Genomic DNA, 23,068 nt, shown 5'->3' on the forward strand with positions numbered 1-23,068 from the left:
CCCTCACTTTGCTGATGATCAAGAGGAGGCTGATGGGACAGTAATTGACCGGACTGGATTTGCCCTGCTTTTTGTGCATTGGACACGCCTAGACAATTCCCCACATTGAAAGGCAGATGGCAAAGTTGTGACTGTACTGAAAGTTTGGCTAGGGACATGGTTCGTTTTGTAGCACAAGTCTTCAGTCAGTGCTGTATCCAGTGCCCTCAGCTGTTTCTTGGTATCACACTTAATTAATTGAATGAACTGACAACTGGTACCTTGGAACCTCAGGAGGCCGAGGCGGATCATTCATTTTGCATTTCTGGCCAAAGATGATTGTAAATGTTTTGGCCTCGTCTTTTGCATGGGTGTGCTGAACTCCCCCATAATTAATGGTGGGCTTTTTGTGGAGTCTCTCCTCTGGTTAGTTAATTATCCATCACCATTCACGACTATATGTAACAGGAATGCAGAGCATTGATCTGATCTGTTGGTTATAGGATCACTTTGCTGTTATCGCATACTGCTTCTGCCATTTGGCATGCATGTAGCCCTGTATTGTAGATTCACCAGGTTGCCACCTAAAGTTTTAGTATGTCTGGTATCCCTCTGGTGTTCACTCCTACTAATGCTGTCATGGACAAATGCATTTGCAATAGGGAGATTAGTGAGGACAAGGCCGAGTAGGTTTTTTCCTGTTGTTGGTTCTCTCCCCACCTGCTAAGACTCAGTCTGGCAGATATGTCCTTCAGGTGGAAACTACTGATCCCTTCTAAACTCAAATACTGGGAATTTTGAAAAACTTCTCCAAACTGCTGAAGAATAGTTATCAAGCAGAGCCATGGTTTTTAGATATGAAAGAGGAGTGACACAGGGCATGGGTCATGACAATGTCAACATCAATAAATAAATAATTAATTTCACCAGAATGAATTAAAAAGTGGACAAGTTCCTCAGCATCCAAGGAATGACTGAAAACAGTGCCCTTTGTATGTTAATTTTCTTCAAACCATTTCAAAATATTTAAATATCTTTTACCAAAATTTTAAGCTAAAGTTATCTCAAAGTTACATCAGGAATTGTATAGCATACAGACTTAACTTTAGCTTTCAGGTCAGAGGTCACATCACATTTGAAAATGAGTCATGGATGTTTGACAGATTTAATATATTTCTAACATTCCAGTTCATAAATTTCTCAAAATGATTTAACACCAACATTTTGAATATATTTATTTACATGTATATTTTAACAAATCGATTAGAGACGTCCAATTTCTAACAGGTGAATAAATACAAAAACCCAAAGTTAATTTTAGTTTTGAAACACTGCATTCACATGGATTGAGCCAAAGGAGGAAGAGTTTACATCAGATTATGACTACTGTCTTGATTATTGCATTTTTAAAAATTCATTAGTTTGCCCACTGTTAAATGCAAAGCCATTACCCTTGCTCTATTTGTTAGATGCTTCATCTTAATGCAATAGCATAATTTTTTTTTTTTTTACATGTTGTGCTATTGGTTTATCAGATAATTCACCTTTTAGAAGATATGTCCACAGTACTGCAAACTTTAACTACAAAAAATTGTGCATTACAATGGAAAAAGAAAACATCCTGTAACAAAAAGTACACATTTGGGAACTTGCCAGAAAAAAAATTACTTAAAGAATACATGGTCATTACTTACAGTACATACATTTGTAGAGTGCTCTGTCATATTTATATCATAATTATAAAGTTTTCATAACCCTGCTAGAGCAAATCATGTGACCTACTTCAATTAGTTCTGTATTTTAATGATTTTTCAATATGGCATTCCTACCAGAGCAGTCTGATAAGTTTATGTAAATGCAGACCAAGTCGTAATACCCTATTTACAAGAAATTGATCTCAGTAAATCGCAAAGTAATGATATCGAGGGAATATACATGAGAAAATATTAGTGCAAGGAGTGGTACAGCTTTTACACAACCTGCCAAAATAGAGTTCAATTCCATTATAATTCTATCTGCATACCAGATTGGTGAAGGAAACTTGACATTTTAAAGTTATTTCCAATAAATAATTAGATTATATTGGCTTTAATATACTGTACATCCAATATAAACACTTAAGAAGCATTAACCAAAAAGTCACCTCTTAGTTAAGAATTGGGTACAGTCAATGGTACAAGTTTCAATTGAACCAATTTAAGCAGGTTTTAAGGTTTCATTAATTTTTCATTAGTTCATCCCTACAGAAGGCAAAATTTATGCTTGTATTGAGCGATGCATGCATCTACCAACTGAAGAGAAGAACACTTTACATTTTAAAAGTTCTTAAGACATAAATCTTGTATTAGAAATGTAACTATATGCTTTCCTTCTAAATTCTGAAATTGTTGAGGGTCATCTGTTAACACCGTTTTTTCCATTACAAAGCAGTAGTGAGGTGGATACTTGGAAATGGAATTGCATTAAAAACAGGCCTAGTTACTACAACACTGGCTCTTAGTCTGTTGGGTGGGTTCATGAAGATCTACTCCTCTGCTTCTTCCACTGTTTGGTCCTGTATTCTGAGGCTCATTCTTAGGCAATTTCTTTGCTGTAAGGACAAGATTGCAGATTAAAGTCTGACAATTCACTTCCTGGGCCATACCAACCTATGTTTCAGTTTTTCTGCTCAAAAGAACCTTTGTTTTTGCATCACATTCCTACCTCATCAGAAATACTGAATTGCAAATCTCTGTCAATGGTCCAAACTTAGAGTATTCTTGTGATGGGCAATAACTGTATGAAACTTAGAAGAGCCCATCATTTTAATCCTCTACCCAATTCCCTCCCTAACCTGTCCTCTGCCTGCTACACTGTTCCAATGAAGCTCAATGTAAGCTTGAGGAAGGGCAGCTCATTTTTTGATTAGACACTTTACAGCTTTCCAGACTCAGTTCAACAATTTCAGATCATAACCTTTATGCCTTTTAATTTTTGAATATGTTCACATTTACATGTCTTCTACACCCATCTTTTCTTTCTTGCCCCAGTATCATCGCCTTTGCCTTCCACCATCTTCTCTCATTATTTAAATCTCTCCTGCCTTCCAGCCTATCACAGCCCTTTCCTGTACTTAAAACACATTACATCTCTAACTTTTTCCAGTTCTGATGAAAGGTCATCAACCTGAAATATTAACTTAGTTTCTCTTACAGACGTTGACTGAGCATGTCCAGCATTTTCTGCTTTTATATTTAACACTTGAGATTTTCCTTTTCAACAGACCCTCGACAGAAAGGGAGAGGGAAGATAATGGATAAAGAGTGAAGTAGGGAAAAAAGACAAACCAGATAAAATTAAGCTGTTTGTTGAAACATTAGTTTCAGACAATAAATAAGTTAGAATGTGTAAATGCTTAGTGTAAGGAATTAATTGTTACTCCCATCTTTCTACAAAGCACTTACGACTTCCAACTGAATTTGAGTTTAACAACTTTAGACCTGGATTGTCTTAAGGTAGCAGGCACTGGAAATGGAGAATAGTGGCACCAGAGCTATTGGAAGAAAAGGAAATGTGGGCTGGTACTTGGGGTGGGGATCCCTTATTGGTACATGACTGGCAGGATTTTTCACACCCCTAGGATCTGCCTAGCTTTCTTCCACCACATTCTTCAGACATAGAAAACCTGCTTAAAAAGCTTCTATGATTCCCTTTGCTGCTATTCTGCTGTAACCATCTGCACCTCCTCTGAACGCATCTTTTGTTTCTATACTTCTCATTATTGCCTTGCTTCATTATCCCATGTTATTTTAATTATTCTTACTCTCTTAAGAGAGCTTTCCCTGTTGTTCTTTTCCTGCACCTATATCCTGGCTCTGCATTTATTAAAAGTTTTCCATATCCAAATATGTTCCAGTTCAGAAGAAAGATCATTGACATGAAGGATTTACTCTGCTTCTCTCTCTACAGACCTGAGTTTCCAGCATTTTGCTTTTATTTCGCTCCTAAGTATCTGCAGAATTTTGCTTTTGGCTTAATTGTTAGTAAGTTAAATAAAAGTGAAATAAATGAATTAAATGACATGGTTCTATATTTCTGAAGCACTGCATTGTCCAGAAACTTACACAAGCAGTTTTTATTTCAATATTTCATATGCAGACTCAGTTTCTGACGAAATTTTATTGCACCAAAGCTGCAATTCCTTTCAATGTGATCAAGCTTACCTATTGCCAAAAATATTTCATTCACATTCATTGAGGTCTTTGCAGATGTCTCCATGAATAATAAGCTGTTGTCATCCGCATAGGACTGTGCTTCCTATTAAACAGATCAATTAGTTAGAAAGCAGTTTTCTTGGAGCCTTTCTGCAGGACTACAGCAACTATTTCATCCTTTACAAAAAGGCACAATTGGAATACATCCAGTTTTTCTGCCACAGAACAAATATTTCTTTGTGTTGTCTGGTCTGGTCTGGGATAAACACTTTGGAAAATACTATTCTTGTGGACATCAGGGATACATAATAGATTTTGCAATGTCAAAAAGAAATTTAATACTCAAGCAGTACATTTACATATATCATATATAAAACTAATTTATTAATCAGTGCTTTGATTTAAAGGTTTGCCCAATCTTTTCACACGAGGGGCCACATGTCAATTTTTTTGCTCATTCAAGGGAACGATGAGCAAAGTTCAAAAAGAGAAGGTTTGGTGCAACATTAAACATGAATTTCAGTAAAATGTTGAGGTATGATGAAACGGAACAACTTGCTGAGCAAAAATTAAGCAACGTCAAAGTAATAAATTGATAATTTAAAATAATGTGCAATTAATATAGATAACCATTTGGGTGTGAGGGGGTCAAGTTGTGTTTTTCTGGCTCACACTCAGTCACTTATTCACTCACCCTCACCCAGTGTATTCATGTGGTGAGGGCGAGTGAGCTGCAACCCCTGCACCCAGCAACCACGCCAACTCTTCCCCGCACCTTGAAAACCTTGCTCCCTCCCCAGCAGACTCACCACTGCAGTCACGTCATATTTTCAGGCCTCAAGCTGAAAAAAACTGCTCTTCTCCCAAATTTGTTGCTGACTGGCTCACTAAATCTTAGCAACATCAAACGCAGGAAAGAAATGACTTATGATTGGAGGGGTTCTTTGAAGAATCTTCTAATTTGCTTACCGATATTTTGAACATGGGGTCCGTGGGCCGGATAGAGAGGCATGGCAAGCTGCCTGCAAGTTGGACAAGTCTGATTTAAAATTTCTGAGCTCAGGGTTTCTATTTTTTTTTTCACCCTCATCCTCATTCCCTACAATGCAGCATCTCATTTTGAAGTAAACAATTTTCCAAAGTGCACATTTGGACAATGAATGCCAATGGATTAACTGACCACAGTGGCAACATTAGCATTTACCAATTAGGAAAAGTGTCTAAGTATTTTTCAATCATAAAGACAAGGCAAATCCAATCCAGCCAATTTGCCCCATGCACCTATACCCAATGAATAGCAAATCGCTAGAAGGAATTGACAACAGTGCTATTAAGTGGTACTTACTCTGATAATCTGATCTTCGTTATTTAGTTTGACTTTTGCAAAGATCGCTCAACTCCAGACCTCATTACAGATTTGGTCCAAACATGGGATCAGAAGTTGCATTCCAGAGATGAGGCAAGGGTGACAGACATTGCAGCAGATTTCGACTTGAGTGTGGCACCAAGTTAAAGTGAAATTAATGAGAAGCTGGGGGTGGGGGGGCGACGACTCTTCAGTGGTTAAAGTCATAAGGAAGACTGTTGTAACTCCAAGTGGTTATGGTACTGGGTTTGTAACCCCAAGATCAAGAGTTCAAATCTCACAATGGTAAACTATGAAACAATGTAACTTCATCTGGAACAGATGGAATAGGGTTTGTACTCGAAAGAGTTACAAACCCGTTTCCATTGTTTCAGATAAAGTTACATTGTTTCATAGTTTGCCATTGTGAGATTTGAACTCTTGACCTTGGGGTTACAAACCCAGTACTATAACCACTTGGCTATTAGGAAGACTGTTGTAGTTGTTGGAGGCCAATCATCTCAAATATTTGATTGACTCCCAAAAGCAGAGAGGAATTTCCAAGAATCCTTTTTCCCAGGAGATTATGTGGCTGATAGTTGGGGAGTATTAGACACCTTGTTGCCCAGTGCAAGATGTCTCATTAAGACAAAAAGACCAGCTGGTGTCTGTATTTTTCATATGTTTGAAATAAAGCACCTTAATAATTCATTATCAAGCCTCACTTCCCAAACGTTTGCTTGGCTTGCCTTCAGAGAGATATAGTACATAAGAGAAATATTTGGTTCAGGTCATACAAGTAGATATTGAGCAGTGAGAATCAACTTCCATAAAGGTGAAAAGGTCAGACTACTTACAGGAACAACTGCAGCAACTGAACCAGAGAAGAATCAATGGCAGGCTCAAACTTGTAATAGGTACTATGGAGAGGGATGTATTTTATGAGGAGATTGTTAACAGCTGCCAGTTTAGATTTCAAATAACTAATTAAATCATTAGCTGTTAGTCACAAGTGGACATTTAGTGCATACATTCAAAGTCAACTCAAACTGTTTTGAAAATGCAGAGATTGCTCATCTTTTACAAACCTGGAACTCCACTGCTCTCTTGTTAGCAAGATCAGCCTTGTTTCCTGCTAAAGCTATTACAATGTTAGGACTTGCTTGCCTCTGAAGCTCCTTAACCCAATTCTTGGCCCGTACAAAAGTGTCCTGTGAAGGAATTGACAAGGGAAATAGTGAACATAAAAGCACTTTTACAAATATGCCAAACAATGGGTGGACTGCTATCAAACACCTGCCTTGGGGACTAACGTGCTGCAAAGCATTATTAGAAAAATATCCAAGCACTTGTTTGGTAATATCAAGAGGGTTATTCGACATGAGTCATCTCAGAAAATGAGTGCCATGCTTTAACTCTGCTCGACAGTTATATGGCTGCCAGGTAACTCAGAGTATGGCTCACAAAGCTCCAAATACCAACGCAGAAATTACAACGTAAAGTTTGTCTGATCATCTACAGCAGTTTAAAATCACCTGTGCTTTAGGTTATCAGATATAAATTTAAGAATACACAATTAATCCTACCATGAAGCCAAATGACAGGTGAAAGACTACTTTTTCTAGGAACCTTTTGTGATTCAGTGCTTGATAAAGGAATTTATTTACAAAAGGAGCAGAAGGTTGTAACAGCCAGTTAAGTCTATTTTAATTAGTTTAATCTGAGGTTTTACCAATTAAGTACTACTAAAAAAGCAAGGTTTGGTAGAGTGCTCCAACATAATTTGCAATTTTGGGTTGTAATGGAAAATTTTCTAGATGTTGAGACAATCCATCTGTAAAAAGGAGGTAGCAATGACAATCACTAAATTGTACATAGAAGGAAATTGTGCCAGTTGCTATATTTCAGATTGGTCCAATCCAACTTCAAAAACACAAAAGAAATCTTAACAGACACTGTTCTGCTTAAAATATATCAAATAATCTGTTATTTGACTGAGGATTCTGTAATCATACCATAAGGATCATCAATTTTGGACATAAACACAGACTGCATTATATTTCCATAGGCATAGGTGGCCAAGAGGCTAATCCAAATAACAGTACTGATATTCAGACTGCATTTGAAACTTTAGACATTCCATGCCCTGGAAAAATATTAATTCAGATGGTACCCGACTCAAACATTTTTTCTTTTTATAAAGTGTTGCCTTTGAGAATTAACAGTAGCTACAAATCTCAAACTTTCAAATTCAACTTAAACCTTCAGAGACAATGAGGCAAAGTGATCCAATTTACTTATTCTCTCAGAAGAGAGATTAGGCTAATGCTCTCACCTTATCTAAACGAGATGAAATCTTAGACAAAGAGCTCAAAACAAGAATCTCTGCAGATAGATGATCTTTATCCCAGAATACAGAGATACGGTGATTAGAAAATAGGCCAATATTGAGCGTAATCACAAAAATCATTGTGAAACAAAACAGACAACTATAGGCTCATTAGTTTTAATTAATCTTAATTCACTGTGTAAAATAATGGAATCAATTAACAGGAGTAAGCTTTACTAAACTGTCAGATAATCTTAAATAGCAGAAATTCAAAAGGGGAAAATTTTGTCTGATAAATCCAGAACTTATATTTTGAAAAAAATTGACATCCCAAATGGACTGTGGAAAGCTCTACAATATTGTTTACCTAGAATTCCAAAATTAATCTAAAAGTTGTACACAAAAAGTTAAACTAATTGGGGAATCAGGGTAAGTTGAGTTAATTTCATATTAATTTGCACAAGGAGAGAAAGCAATGGGCACTATGTTCAGATGGTGGGACTGTGCTAGTATTGGGTCCACTACCACTTCTAATTTAGTTCAGCTCCAGATTAAGAAACTCACTGCAAATTAATCAAAAATGAAGATGATACCAAACTAGGTTTTGGCAGTTGATTTGAAGCAGGTTCTCAATTACAGAAAAAAGTTAACTAACAGAACAATGGCAGATGAATTTTAATGCAAGTGTAAAGTACATTGGCGTCATTATGACACAGATAGATGCCAATTGGCCTATGCTGGCTCTCTGTAGAGGAATCCAGTCAATGCCATTCCACCATTCTATCCCTGAAACCCTACAAATTTAATTTCCGTAAAGTGTCCATCTAATTTCCTTTCAAAATTATTAATAGCCACTGCTTCCACCACCAACGTAGACACCAAGGTCCAGGTCATTATCTCTCGCTGTGTACAAAAGTTCTTCCTAACATCCCTCTGCATCCCTTAATCACAACCTTAAATGTGTGACCCTTAGTCCCTGTAAAATTTAAACTTGTTAGAATCTTGTACACCTGTAATAAATCTTCCCTCAATCTCCTATGCTCCAAGGAGAACAACCCATGCTTCTCCAATCTAATTTTATAGCGAAAATCCATCATACCTGGAACCATTCTTATAAATCTCCTCTGCACCCTCTCAATAACCCTGAAATCCTTCCTGAAGTGCAGTGACCAGAATTGCTGGTGGTGGTCTAACTAGAACATTATAAAGGTTCAGCATAATTTCCCTGCTTTGTACTCAATACTTTTATTTATAAAAACCAAGATGTACATAAGAGGGAAAATGTACATTGTATGTGCTCCATGGATTGTGATGAAATAGAAGAGTGGAACAGAGATCCAAGAGGCTTGTGACACTTGGAGTTCAAACATATGAAATACTGTAGATCAGTGATTAAACAAAATCAACAATGTGTTGGTGTGATTAAGAATTTGACAGTAGAATAAAAGTCAGAAAATCAAAAGAGTCAGATCTGGCTGAAGCACACCTTTGGTACTACTTATAGTTCAGGGCAGACCCCAAAAAGCTGATGCAATAAAACAAGAGCCATGACAGTGACCCTTAGTACTAAGAGATCAGAGTTATACGAAGACGCCGAAGTACGGATTTTCCAACCTTGAAAGATAATCTTGTTGAGGTGTATAAGATGACAAATGGTATACCAAATGTAACACAATTACTTTGAATTAAGTTACAAACAGAACAAGGGATCACAATTTTGAAAGGAAAAAAAAATATAGGACTTCGGGAAATTCATCCTAAAGTGACAAATATACAAAATCAACTTCCAGATAGATGGGGGGGTGGGGGGGGGGGGGGGGGGGGGGGGGGGGTGGTGGTGTAACTATTTGACTTTAAATTTTTGGACAGATCAAAGAAGATGGCAACAATTATCCTGCAACTTACATATCATAGACACAGTGCAGAAAACTTGCAAGATATTACCTACAAAGGCTATACACTCTTTAAACCCAAGGCAATTGGAATGAGAAGCTTAAAAAGGAACTTCTGACAAAACAAAATGGTTCCAACAATCCCAAATCAACATTCGGACATGCAAAAGACTTGCCTAGAATTTGTGAATGCACACTTATACCTGCAACATTTCCAGAAATGTAAAGTTAGATAGTATAACAAACATTTCTAATGCAAATCCTCAAAAATACCAAATTAGACGAACAGTACAATTGCCAGTTGATTCCCAATAACTCAAGATTCAAAATAAATATCGGCATCTATCTCAAGTCTAATGAAATTGTGGAATGTAGAGGATGATACTCCTCACATCTATACATTGTCATAGAATGATTTATTCAGATGTACCATTAGGTTTCTGTTCAATTTAGCAGTTTAGCAATTTAAGTTCTGTTGCCAACTTTCCCTACTTGTCTTTAATGCAACAATATTCAGTTACCTCTGCAGAAGTTAATAAATCATTCAAATATTAATTCTTTCAACACAATTTTGAATAGATTAGTGATTGAAAACAAAAATGGAGTAAATGCAGAGTCTAACAAAATGAACTGTAATCTTGAGAAAAATAGAAGTAGAGGAAGAAAGGTCAGGGAAAGTGGACATAGTCTGCTTGAAGTATTCCTTCTATAAATAACGGTCCACTTAATTATTTTTGACAGTTCTAAGGAAATGCAAGTTTTATTGTAGCCGTCTCTCTTTTACTCAAATCTTCCAAGCCATAGGATTTAGAACAAAAACCATGCCAAGAAATGTGCATCTGTGGCCAATCCAAGACAGACACGTGATTGGTACAAAGATTTGGAGGGGGGGGGGGGGTGTGTGTGCTGGGGTCCAGCTCATTGTTTTGAAGCTTAGAGGATCCACCTCATCAAAAATGTCAAAAGGACACTCTAGCAGTGAGGGTGACCCAACTAGGCAGCCTCAATGCGGTCAATATTGTTTTTATTTAAAAAAAAAATCAATCTTTCAACAAAAAACCCGAGTACTATATAGGGAGGTGGTGACATAGTAATGTCATTGGACTAGTAATCCAAAGGCCCAGGCTAAAGCTCTGGCAGCTGGTGGAATTTAAATTCAATTAATTAAATCTAGAAGTGAAAAGCTAGTCTCAGTAATGGTACCATGAAACTATCACCCATTGTCATATGAAAAAAAAATCCCAGCTGGTTCACTAATGTCCTTTCGGGAAGAAATTCTGCTGTCTTTACCTGGTCTGGCCTACATGCCTCCAGACCAACTACAATGTGGTAGACTCTTGACTGCCCTCTGAAGTGGACTAGTTAAACCAAGGGCAATTAGGGATGGGCAACAAATGCTGGCCTGCAATGCCCTCATCCCATGAAAGAATAACATGGAAAATACAATGGACAAAAACCTATACTCTACTTCCTCTAAGAAAAGAGCAAAGGGATATCTAGAAAATAAATTAAATAGTTCATTTGCAAGTCTTTAATAGGCACTATTTTGGGAGAAACCCTCACTTTCACATAATAACTATCAAGCTTGTCATTTTTATTCCTGCATCTAAGTAATGTGTTTTTCATCAAATTCTCAAAGCACTGAAATTACCCTACCCACGTCTGAGCTGAAAACTTCAATCCATCAGCTTCACTGTTTACTTCCTGCTATCCTACGGACACCACAGCACACCTGACCCATTCGTTTAGAGTAGTTTTACCAATTAAAAATTTCTGTAGCTTTTTGTTTCAAATTGATAATACCAGCAGACAACTCAGCTATACCTTTTCCTCACATTTGGTGCTTCCCACATCACACACAGGATCTTGACATTTTAGCACCATTCTTACAACCATCAGAAAGCTGTATATGATGGTCACAAAATGCACTATATGAGCTGGTGTTTCCAGTGAAATGAACAAGTTTGAATTTTGTACATTTACTGGAAACAAACATTTTCAGTCAATTTAAATCTCGGAAACACTTCCACCAAAATTAAGAAGGCAGTTATATAACTCCACTTACATCGTTTGTAATGTCGTATACTACTATGGCAGCCTGGGCTCCTCGATAGTACATTGGGGCCAAACTATGATATCTTTCCTGCCCTGCTGTGTCCCATATTTCAAATTTCACGGTTGTGTCATCCAGGCATACAGTCTGAGTTAGGAAAGCAGCTGAAACAAAAAAATGCATTAGCATGTTACAGCATTGATGCACTTAGAAATATAAATATTTTTGAAGTGGACACTACAGAAACAATTTGTCAACAAAGCACAAAAGCTTCTATACGTCACTGAACAGTGTTTATTTACACATTTATTTACAATAATGCATTAAAAATCTGGGATAGTGTACCAGACTGTCATTAAGAAATTAGTTATAAATAGCATTTGTATTAATTGAGGACCCAATTGGAATTAACCAGCTTGGAGCACTTCAACTCTTTGCCCTTGTAATCTGTAGTCATAACTGCCATTTTTTTGTGAATACCAAACAAAACTGATTCAGGGAAATAGAAATCAAAATAGCAAGTAGTTACTTTGAAAACAGCTTCTCAGATCTCAAATTAACAGACTGCAATTGAAGCTCCAAAGCTTCAGCACTAATCTTAGAAGTATTGCTTGGCAGGGTCAAAGTTTTAATCAGGCACATTTTGTTTGCCTTTGTGTTGCATACACCATGATAAACGTTCAGTATAGAATTTTCCAGCATGAGACATAAAAAATGGATCCAAATACATAATTTGATTTTCTACTTGTACAGCTTATTAAAATTTCACTGATACCCCTCCCCACCCTCAGGATCACATATACAATTCTGATCATTAAAAATATTCAAATCAGGGTTATAAAATGCATGCTCAAACAACCAGATGCCACAAATCTTTTGCGGTAGTCACAGAATTTAAGTACCCTTAGTTTGCTTTAGGCTCATGATCTCTACCTGTTGCAGGAATTTCCGAACAAGGCCATGCTCTCCACAGGTGACCGCTGCTTATTAATTAGTCCAAGAATACTATTTTGTTTATTGAATGTTCACCATCCCCCCCAAAACATACAAAAGAAAATAAAACCAGATAATACTGAAACTAAAAACTAAGGACTCAAAATAGTTAGTGTAAAACATTAATTGGATATACAAAATGTGTTTAATTGCTTTCTCCTCTTTGGTGGCATTTGCAGAAAACAATCACTCCAATTAATTATTACTGCAAACTTTACAAGGAAAGATTATTAACAGAATCTTATTTATCATTGCTAAAGATTTAAATGAAATATTCTACTGGGGGGTCACAGCAGAAATGCTATCCAACTGTTCAGACTCAGCTCAAGTCTTCAGGCTAAAATAAGGACTTAAAAAAATGGCGCAAATCTCATAGCGTTGCTAACAGTGTGTCAAAGGAAAAACTTTTATTCAACATACATTGTGTTATTAATATTGATTGTTTTAATTATAACTATACCTGCCATTTGTTGATTTATTTTCAACACTAGAAAATTTATGGAATTTTAAGGTCATGTTCCACAATTATATCACTATTTGCATAGAACCTGTGAGCTTACATAGGATAGATGCAACAGAAACAGGCCATTTGGTCCAGTCTATACCTGTGTTTATGCTCCACTCAATCCTCCTCCCATCTTTCCTCATCTAAATCACAACTATCTAATCTCTTCTCCCTCAGATGCTCGTCCAGTTTTCCCTTTTAGCTTCAACCACTTCCTGCAGTAGCATGTTTCACATTTTCACTAGTCTGGATAAATACGTTTCTTCTGAATTACCTACTGGATTTCTTGGTGACTCTCATATTGATGGTCTCTAGTTATGCTCTTCCCCACAAAAGGAAACATATTCTCTGTACGCACACTTTCAAAGCCTTTCACAATTTTAAAGACCTCTAGTAGGTCACCCCTTGGCCTTGCTTTCAATAGACAAGACCCAGCTATTCAATCTTTTCCTGATACATATACCCATACAGTGACTCTATATCCTTTTCCTAATATAGCAACCAGAACTTTTCAGTACTCTAAGCATGGTCTAACCAAAGTTCGATACAGACATTCTGCCTGCCATAATTCGTGTATGAATTTCAGTGCCAGTATAATGCCAGATAAGTAGGCTGTAATAGGTTCCAGTGATTGGCAGATTGAATCAAACAGCATGTTCCTTTGGTTGTTTGCAACAGCAGTACAGACTGTACCAAACCAGCCTGCACTTGCAAGACCCAAAATAAAACGTCTACTATTAGATTTGATTCCACGATTGGAGAGACTTACTGAACAATCCTAAGTGCACTAATAGCTACACTAACAACCAATTTAAGATAATCAGTCAAGGTAATCACTTGCTAGAAAGGACGTACATTCATAAGCAAGGGCAACTTCTCTACAAGCAAAAGGAAATATTCGAGCCTTGCACTTTAAAAAAATTACCCGGGACCGTGGAGAGCACATGTTCTCAGGTGCTTTCTTCATGGTAATGCCTCAGTCAATTAATCAGCCCCCTTTTCTCCCTCAGTATAAATTGTGGTTGTATGAAATTTGTCCTGATGAGTGCAAGATGACAAGCTTCAGCAACAGGTCTCTTTTCAGCATTACAGGTTTAACATAACCTCCCTACTTTTCAATTCTATATTTCTAAAAATAAAAGGTAGCATTTGGTTTGCTAACCTGTGGGGCACTTCCACAAATTGGCGTATTTGCTCTTGGAGATCACTTTGTTCCTCTACCTCACCCGGACTGGCACATTCCCAACCAATACGGTACTAGCTCAAATTTATCCGTGTTGAACTTCATTTGCCAATTATTTCTCCATTCTGCAAGTTTAATATCCACCTGTACTTTTGTTTTGCAAACCTCATCAGTATTGGCTATCCCCACCCACCAAACTGATGTCATCTTCAAGTTTAGAAATTGCTTTTGATATCAAATATCAAATTGTTAACAGTAATTGTGAACATCAGTAGTCCTTGTGGAAAACTACTTCCTGCTATCACTGAAAATTGGCCTTTTACTTCCACACTCCGTTACCTTGAAGCCAGCTGGCAATCTATTCTGCCACTTCTCCCAGACTCCCCATTCTCTGACCTTTTTCATTAGTCTATTGAGGGACAACTTATCAAAGACCTTTTGAAAATCCAGATAGATTACATCTACTATTTTACCAATGTCCACTTTCTTTCTTACTCCTTCAAAAAATTCAATAAGGTTGGTCATGCAAGATTTTTCTTTTTGAAATCCATGCTGACTATTCATTATTATATTTTTTGTTGAGATGTTCTTCTATTCTCTCCTTTAGTAGGGGCTCCATTATTTTTCCCATCACTGATGTTAAGTTCACTGGTCTACAATTCACCGGACATGTTCCACCCTCACTTCAATATAGGAATACATTAGCAATCCACCAGTTCTCCAGCACTACATATTTTTCTAATAATTATTAGATGCATGGTGATGCCTCTACCATCTCTTCCCTAGATAGTTTTAAAATATGTTGATTCAATTCATCCGAACCAGGAGCCTGATCCCCAGTTTTAGTTTATTCAATACACCCCCCTTTTTTAAAAAAAAAATTGAAATGCACTTATCTCATCATTTAACATCATGACTAGTATCTTTGGTTGTATGCTCCTAATTAATTTCATTTATTACCTTTTCTTCAAATCCCAGATAGAGACCAAAGTTACAGGGAAAAGTTCCAGAGTGCCTTATGCCACTGTTTCCAGGACTGTCACTGACCTCAGTGCCTTTGGAAATCTACCCATCACAGCCTCCAACCTCAGTTCCCAAATCCAAACAGCCCATTTCTACCAGCTTCCCGAAATTCACAAACAGGTAAACCCATTGTTCAGCCTGTTTTTGTCCCAATTAACTGATTTCTTCCCATCTCGACTATATCTAGTCTCTTCCCACCTACATGCATGACTCTTCTATGTCCTCCATCACTTTAAATGGTTCCAATTTCCTGGCCCTAACTGTCCTTTTTTTAAACCATGGATGTCTAATTCTTCTATACCTTCATCTTCAATCAAGATTGTCAAAGCTCTCCACTTCATTGAATGGAGGCCCAACCGATTCCTATCCACCACCACATTCCTCTGCCTGGTTGAACTTCCTTTTCACATTGAACAACTTCTACAACTCTACTCACTTTCTTTAAAATGAAAAATATTGCAATGGATATTCCCATGGGCCCTAGCTGTGCCTGTCTTTTTGCGGGGTATTTGGCTCTTATTGCTTCCCCTCCCTTCCCAAACCATGATAATTTCCCCCTTGTCCTCACCTTCAGCTCTCCAGCCTCCGTATTCAACTGATCATCTTCTGCCATTTCCGCCACATCCAACTTAATGCCTTCACCAAAAGCTCCCTTTGGGACACTGAAGGGCAGGGTTAGTTTCCTCTACGACACCCTAGTCCACTGCTCAGTTACTCCCAACACCCTTCCCTACACATTTCCAAGCAAGTGCAGACACTGCAATACCTGCCATTTCAGCTCCTTCCCTTCCCATTGTCCAAGGTGCCAAATACTCCTTTCAGGTGAAACAGTGATTTACTCATACTTTTAAATTAGTAATACTACATTCACTGCTCATGATGTGGTCTCCTCTGCACTGGGGAGACCACACACAGGCTGGGTGAACACATTGCGGAACACCTCTGTTCAGTCCTCCACCCTGCGTTTCTAGTCACCTGCCATTTTAATTTTCCACTTTGCTTCAACTTTGACTTTTCTGTCCTTGGCCTGCTAGTGTTCCAAAGAAGCTCATAGCTAGTTTAAGTAACAGCACCTCAACTTTCGACTCACTGCACAATTCCCAGCCTCCAACCAGCTCTTGATCACAATATTTGTGGCTAATCCAGTTTCTGGTCAGTGGTTACCCCAGGATGTTGAATGTGAAGGGCAATGGTTAGATTCTTGTTGGAGACGGTCATGGTCTGGCACTTGGGTCATATGATTGTTCCTTGCCTTTTTACACCCCATCATGAATGTTAGCCAAATGCAGCAGGACCTGAACATGGACTGCTTCAGTATGAGTCGTCACAAACACTGATCAACAAACACCCCTATTTCTGACCTTATGATAGAGGGAAAAATCAGTAATGATGCAAGTGAAGATGGTTGGGCCCAGGGCACTACCCTGAGGAACTCCTACAGTGATGTCTCAGGGCTGAGATGACTGACATCCAACAAGCACCTTAAAGGGCAATTAAGAATGGGTAATAAATGCTGGCGTAGCCAGCAACGTTCACATCCTGTGAACAAATGAATAAAACCACTAACATCTTCCTTTGTGCTAGGTATGACTCCAGTGGAGAATTTTCTCCCCGATTCGCAATGACTATTTTGCTGGGGCTCCGTGATGCCATACTTGGACAAATGCTGCCTTGATATCAAGAGCAGTCAATCTCACCTCAACGTCCATGTTGTAATGCAATCAGGAGCAGGTGGTGGTTTTGGCGGAACCCAAATTGAGCACTGGTGAACGAATTATAGCTGGAAACAAAAGTTTGGTCAGGGAACTTTGCAGATTGAATGTGTCACGTTCTAGTTCAGAAGCTCCGAGCATTTTAAGTTTGTTTTAACTTTTAAACCGAACGTGAGGTCATATTGCTCGTGAGCGGGAAGGGTTAGATCCTGAGTGTTAGATAGAGACACACACACACACGAACGCAGAGAGAGAGAGAGAGGGAAGTGGAGGAAAATAATTCAAAAAAGGCAATGAAGATGTTATGCCATATATCAATATATTATTGGGTCACTAATTTATGGCAACTAAACAAATCAAATCTATTTTTATGTTGCACTGGATTTTAACTGTTGTAGAGATAAATTTCTTTACCTTTGTATTTAATTCCTTACTCTCAAAAAAAAAAATCTTAGATTCATGAGATGATGAAAAGCTTCATGTGGCAAACTGGAGTTAGATATGGGGAGTGTAGGAGCAATTCTGGGTGAAAAGGAAGTGGGGGGCCTGGTAGTATTGGATGATGGCTGAGAAGTTAAGGGAAATCTAAAATTCTTGAGCATTAGGGAGCTGAGCAATCCAGGTCATGGTAGTACAAGATGTTTGCCCTTGACTATCAGACCATTTCTTTGCTCTGCTCTCAGCTGTAAGGTATCATTTCAAGATCACATCTTGAATTCTGTGTGGAGTTTTATCTCCTTATTTAAGGATGGATGTAAATGTGTTGGAAGTGGTTCTGAGAAGGTTTACTAGATTGATACCTGAAATGTGCGGGTTGTCTTATGAGAATAGGTTGGACAGGATGGGCTCGTTTCCACCGGAGTTTAGAAGAGTGACTTCATTGGGCATGGAAAGGGGGTTTCTTCTTGTGGGTGAGTCCAGAACTAGGGGCACTGTTATAAAATTAGGGGTCACCCTTTTAGGACAGAGATCAGAAGATTTTTTTTTCTCCAAGGGTTGTGCGACTTGGAACACTGCCTCAGATGGTGCTGAAAGTGGTGTCATTGAATATTTAAGACAGAGTTCAATAGATTCTTGTTAGGCAAGGGAGTCAAAGGTTATCGTTGGCTAAATGGGAATGTGGAATTTGAAACAAATAGATTATCTATAATCTTATTAAACGCCAGAGCAGGCGCGAGGGGCCAAATGGCCTACTTTTGCTCCTATTTCCTATGTTCAGATGAATCTGCAGCCCACTATATTCCCATCCTAAAACCAGTATCAGCACTCCATTCACAGATGCATGTGCATCTGACAAGAGTGGGCCTGGGGCTTAATGCAAGAAAAGTCAGAAAGGCCCAATGTTTAGAAACAGACAAGTCAGGGTGGCCTTGAAACATGTTGCTATCAGTAAGAATGAACAAGGTGCTGTTGGGCACACAAGGCCTGGGTGAGATTAAGGTAGCAGCAGAGCAGTACTGAGGGGGATAAAAAGTGCACCTCATGATTTTGCTCACTGGCAGGATGCAGAAAACATATCAAGCTTATATTGACATATTTTAATTGGATACATTAATTCAGTTTGTTCACTCAGTACAGACATTCTTTTGAAAAAGTATACAAACTCCAAGAGAGACGGGAACATGCTAAACAGAAATGAATTAGTGCAAAACCTAGATTACAGCAGATACATTACTTCAAATATGAACTCTCCATTTTTAAGTTGTTCCGCTTTAACCTTAGTCCATTAATGAGGCACATTAGTGTAGAGTTTCATTTTAGAGTTGTTTCACAAGGTCTGACGTATGGAAACATGACCCTATTGGCATTTTGGAGCGGTCTCTGCCATGCCCTGACCGACCCTCTTACCTCCTTGACAGCTCATAGCTTACCTCCTGCAAGTCGAGGCCCGCTCTTCCTCAATCCTGCTATTAACCTCCAGAGGGGCTTTAGGAGAGAGAATCGGTGAGTGTGAGAGCCGAGGAGCAGGAATTTCAGCAAGAGGAAGGGTTAACAGTGAGGAGGGAGGGTCAGAGAGAGGCAGAGGCTGCAAACTGGAATATCAGCAGTGAGAGGAAGTGTTTGCAGTGACTATGAAGGTCAAGGAGCAGGATGTGTAGCAAGGAGGTTCGAGGAGACAGCAGCAAGCAGGAGGCTAGCATATTACTTACTTTCAAGATTTAAAAGTTAATTTACCAACATAGGAATTTAACAGTATTTCAATTCACAGGGTATGTTATAGTAAGGTCCTACAGAACATAACTAGAGACTTTACATTGGTTGTAATGGGAACATCTGATTAACTTAAAAGTTGTTTCTATCAGAAATGCAACTACAACTTTGAGAGAATTTACTGTACCTATTTTGTTTTACTCTTTCATGGGACGCAAATGTCACTGCCAAAGCCAGCATTTATTGCTCACCCCCAGTTGTCCTTCAGGAGGTGGTGGTGTGCGGCCTTCTTGAACTACAGCAGGGCATTGCAGTGTGGCAGAAATTGAGTCCCAAGTTTTTGATCCAGTGACAGTGAAGAAACAGCATTATAGCTATATGATAGAATAGGGTGGCTTGGAGGGGAACTTGCAGAGTGTAGACTTCCCATGCCACATTTGGTCCTTCTAGGGGGTGAACATCACGGGTTTAGAAGGTGCTGTCGAAGGAACCTTATGATACACACTGCTGCCACTGAGCAGCAGTGGTGGAAGGAGTGAATGTTGAAGGTGGGTGGAAAAGGTGCCAGTCAAGTGGGCTGTTTGGTCCTGGATGGGGTCAAGCTTAGAGTGTTGTTGTAACTGCATTCATCCAGGCAAGTGGAGAATATTTGGTCATACTCCTGACTTGTGCCTGGTAGACAGTGGACAGGCTTTGGGGAGTCAGGAGGCAAGCCACTACCGTAAATTTCCCACCCTCCGATCTGCTCTAGTAGCCACAACATTTATATGGCTGGTTCAGTTAAGTTTCTGGTCAATGGTAGCTCCCAGGATGTCGACAGTGAGGGACTCAGTGATGGTAATGCCGTTGAATGTGACAGGGAGATGGTTAGACTCTCTCTTGTTGGAGGCGGTCATGGCCTAGCACATGTGTGGCACCAATATGCACTTTTTTTTTTTAAACGAACAAAGTTGATGACATCTCAAGATTTTTACAGCAATACCAAGTCTACATTACATTGAAATTTTACAATGCACTAGCCAGGTCATAAGAGTATCTGAGTTTTGGATACCATGTCCCAAAGTTGGTACTTTGGAAAAAGTCCAATGAGGAAAGAAAGTAAATTGACAGCAATTGTAAAATTGGTGATCTATTAGGGAGTTTATGGGCAGGGGTGGAGTGGGGGCTGGAGGTACTGCATTGGGGTTAATTGTTCAGGTTTAAATTGTAAAAAATTTATGCCTTTCCAACCGAGCTCCCACTGTTAATCACTGTCAGCCATCACATACATGAACAACCCAGCTTTACCATATATTTGTGTAGGTCGGCGCATCAACATTCCGATGAGCAACAGCAGCAAACATCTCAACATTTGTTGCTGTTGTTGTCAGAAGTTCCTAGCCTATGTTTGATAGCTTAGAACTTTTATGCAATTGCCATGCACATACTGGAAAGAGAAAAGGCAAACAAAACGCAGATAAATTTGCTTTTATATATTGCCTTTCACACCATGATATCCCAAAACAATTCACAACTTATACCAAAAGTGTGAATTGTCAATCTATCTAGATTTTAATGTTATTTCTGGATCTCATTGGATATTCAACAGGTAGTGTAGAACTCTGTCATATCTATATTGGCATAGAACATCGCAGGGGTACTGGAGCTCAACTGGCTATTAGGATAGAAAGGACAATGTCATCAACTGCATTGTTAACTGCAGAGCTCTAAGAAGGATAAATGCAGGTTTTGCTAACGAATGAAGTCCAGTTCTATGAGTACTGCTTCTGTAGGGGACCAGACTTGGAGAATTGATGCAGTGAGGGAAGAGGTGTGGTTCTCATATTTTAGAGATAATGAGTGGTCCAAGAGGACGAGAGACACCAGGGCCCGAGTGGAAGGCTAGAGGTATGACAAGTAATAGCTTATACAAGGCACTAACTAGATTCTAAAAGAGGAAAATTTATTTTTAGGGTCATGGGTGACCACCGAGAACTGTTGCTTGCAATTTCTGTACCATGTGGGAACTTCACATCATTTGTTTGGGAAAGCAAGCATTTAGGAAGTGTCTTTAGCTGCTTGAGCACAAGCTCAGGGTTTGAGCTTGAGGAACAACTGAAGCCACTGCGGAGCATCAGCTGGGCTGAGAGTTTCCTCGATCATATGGTCCAGGAGACTGTCTGCTTGTGGGGTGGCTGAGTTCAGGATAGAAGATGGGTGACCATCCAGTTGAGTAGGAAGAAGCAGGAGGTGGAGTCTTCAGAGTGTGTGGCACACTCAAACTTGTACTCAGCATTGGAGACTGTTGGGAGTGAAGTCACCTTGAAGAAGTGCAGCCCAGACCATAGCACCAACAGGCAAGGGACTGTACAGAAGGAAGCTCACACGCAGTCATTGTAGGACATTCCATAGTTGGGGACAGGCAGACAGATGTTTCTGTAACTAAGTCCCGCATGGTGCGCTGCCACCATGGTCCCAGGAGAAGAGGATGCAGAAATTCTACAAGCAGAAGGAAATTAGTCAGAGTTGTGGTACATATCAGTACCAATAACCAAGGGGGGAGGTATTGGAAATCCTACTGTCATCTTCAGGAGTTAGGGAAGTTTAAAAAGTAGGATTTTAAAGGTGATAGCACTGGAATTAATCCAGATATTATGTGCCAGTGAGAGTAGAAATAGGAAAATAGGGAGGATCAATGAGTGGCTTGAGACATGGTGTAGGACAGAGCTCTTGTGGCATTGGGACCAGTTGAGGCAGGAGGTACCTATTGAAAATGGATGGGTTGCACCTCAACAGTACCAAGATCAATGTGATCGAAGGGGAGATTCACTTATACAGTTCGGGAGGGTTTAAAATAAATTAATAGGGCAATGGGTACCAGCATTCGTAGTGAAAAAAATAAGAGGAATAAGAGTGAGAATGTTGGATAGTACTAGAGAAGGAAACAATACCATATTAGATAAGAGATCAAAAGGACCATGAGGAATATATAGCTAGATTTAGAATGCATGTTATGTAAATACGCAATATATGGTGAATAAGGTTAGTGAGCTATGAGCACAAACAGTTGCATGGGAATATGATATAGTAGCAATAACGAAACTGTGGTGAGGACAGGGCATTTAAAATTCACGGATACAAAGTGTTCAGAAAGATAAGGGCGATGCAGTGGCAGTACTGATTAGGGAAGAGAGTGTTGGAAAAAGAATGTCTTGAGGGGGCAACGACAGAATCCATTTGGTTAGAGCTAAGAAGCAAAAAGGGTACAGTTGCACATTATGGATTTTCCATAGGTGTCCAAATAGTGAGGTAATGAGCAAATCTGTGGTAAAAATGTGCAAGAATTGTAAAGAGATGATATAGGGGAACAGATGTTAAGAGTAAAGGGAAAAGAGAGGGAGGTATTTATGAAATGCGTTCAGCAGAACTTCCTTGACCAGTATTTTCACAGTGTAACTAGGGAAGAGGTATTGCTGGATCTTGTGCTGTAGAATGAGGTGGCTGAAGTGGACCAAATGTCTCTGGTAGAGCATGTAGATAAGCATGATTATCTCAAATGGTGTAGATTAGTAATGAAGAAGAGTAAAAAAACTTAAAGTGGGAGAGGGTCAACTTAAACAGGATGAGATGGGATCCAGCCTGGGTAAAATGCCACCAGTTTGACCAAAAAAGAATGGAATAATGGATGATCTATAAGGAAGAGATATTTCAAGTACAGGCTAAGTAGACTC

General features: G+C 38.9%; 1 protein-coding gene across 7 annotated transcripts in view; it reads right to left on the bottom strand.

The window, feature by feature from the left end:
* Positions 1-1,130: 1,130 nt before the first annotated feature.
* The window catches only part of rab5aa (RAB5A, member RAS oncogene family, a), a 41,475-nt gene continuing 19,537 nt past the window's right edge, over positions 1,131-23,068 (bottom strand). For all 7 annotated transcript variants that reach the window (XM_041183112.1, XM_041183115.1, XM_041183113.1 and 4 more), the window contains 4 exons: positions 11,804-11,955; positions 6,606-6,728; positions 4,182-4,275; positions 1,131-2,569 (listed from right to left, as the gene is read on the bottom strand). In XM_041183112.1, coding sequence (XP_041039046.1) covers positions 2,454-2,569; positions 4,182-4,275; positions 6,606-6,728; positions 11,804-11,955 — 485 coding nt within the window. In that variant the 3' untranslated portion in view covers positions 1,131-2,453. The remainder of the gene's footprint in view (positions 2,570-4,181; positions 4,276-6,605; positions 6,729-11,803; positions 11,956-23,068) is intronic.

Source organism: Carcharodon carcharias, chromosome 3 (assembly GCF_017639515.1).
Source record: "Carcharodon carcharias isolate sCarCar2 chromosome 3, sCarCar2.pri, whole genome shotgun sequence".
NCBI classification, from domain to species: Eukaryota; Metazoa; Chordata; class Chondrichthyes; order Lamniformes; family Lamnidae; genus Carcharodon; species Carcharodon carcharias.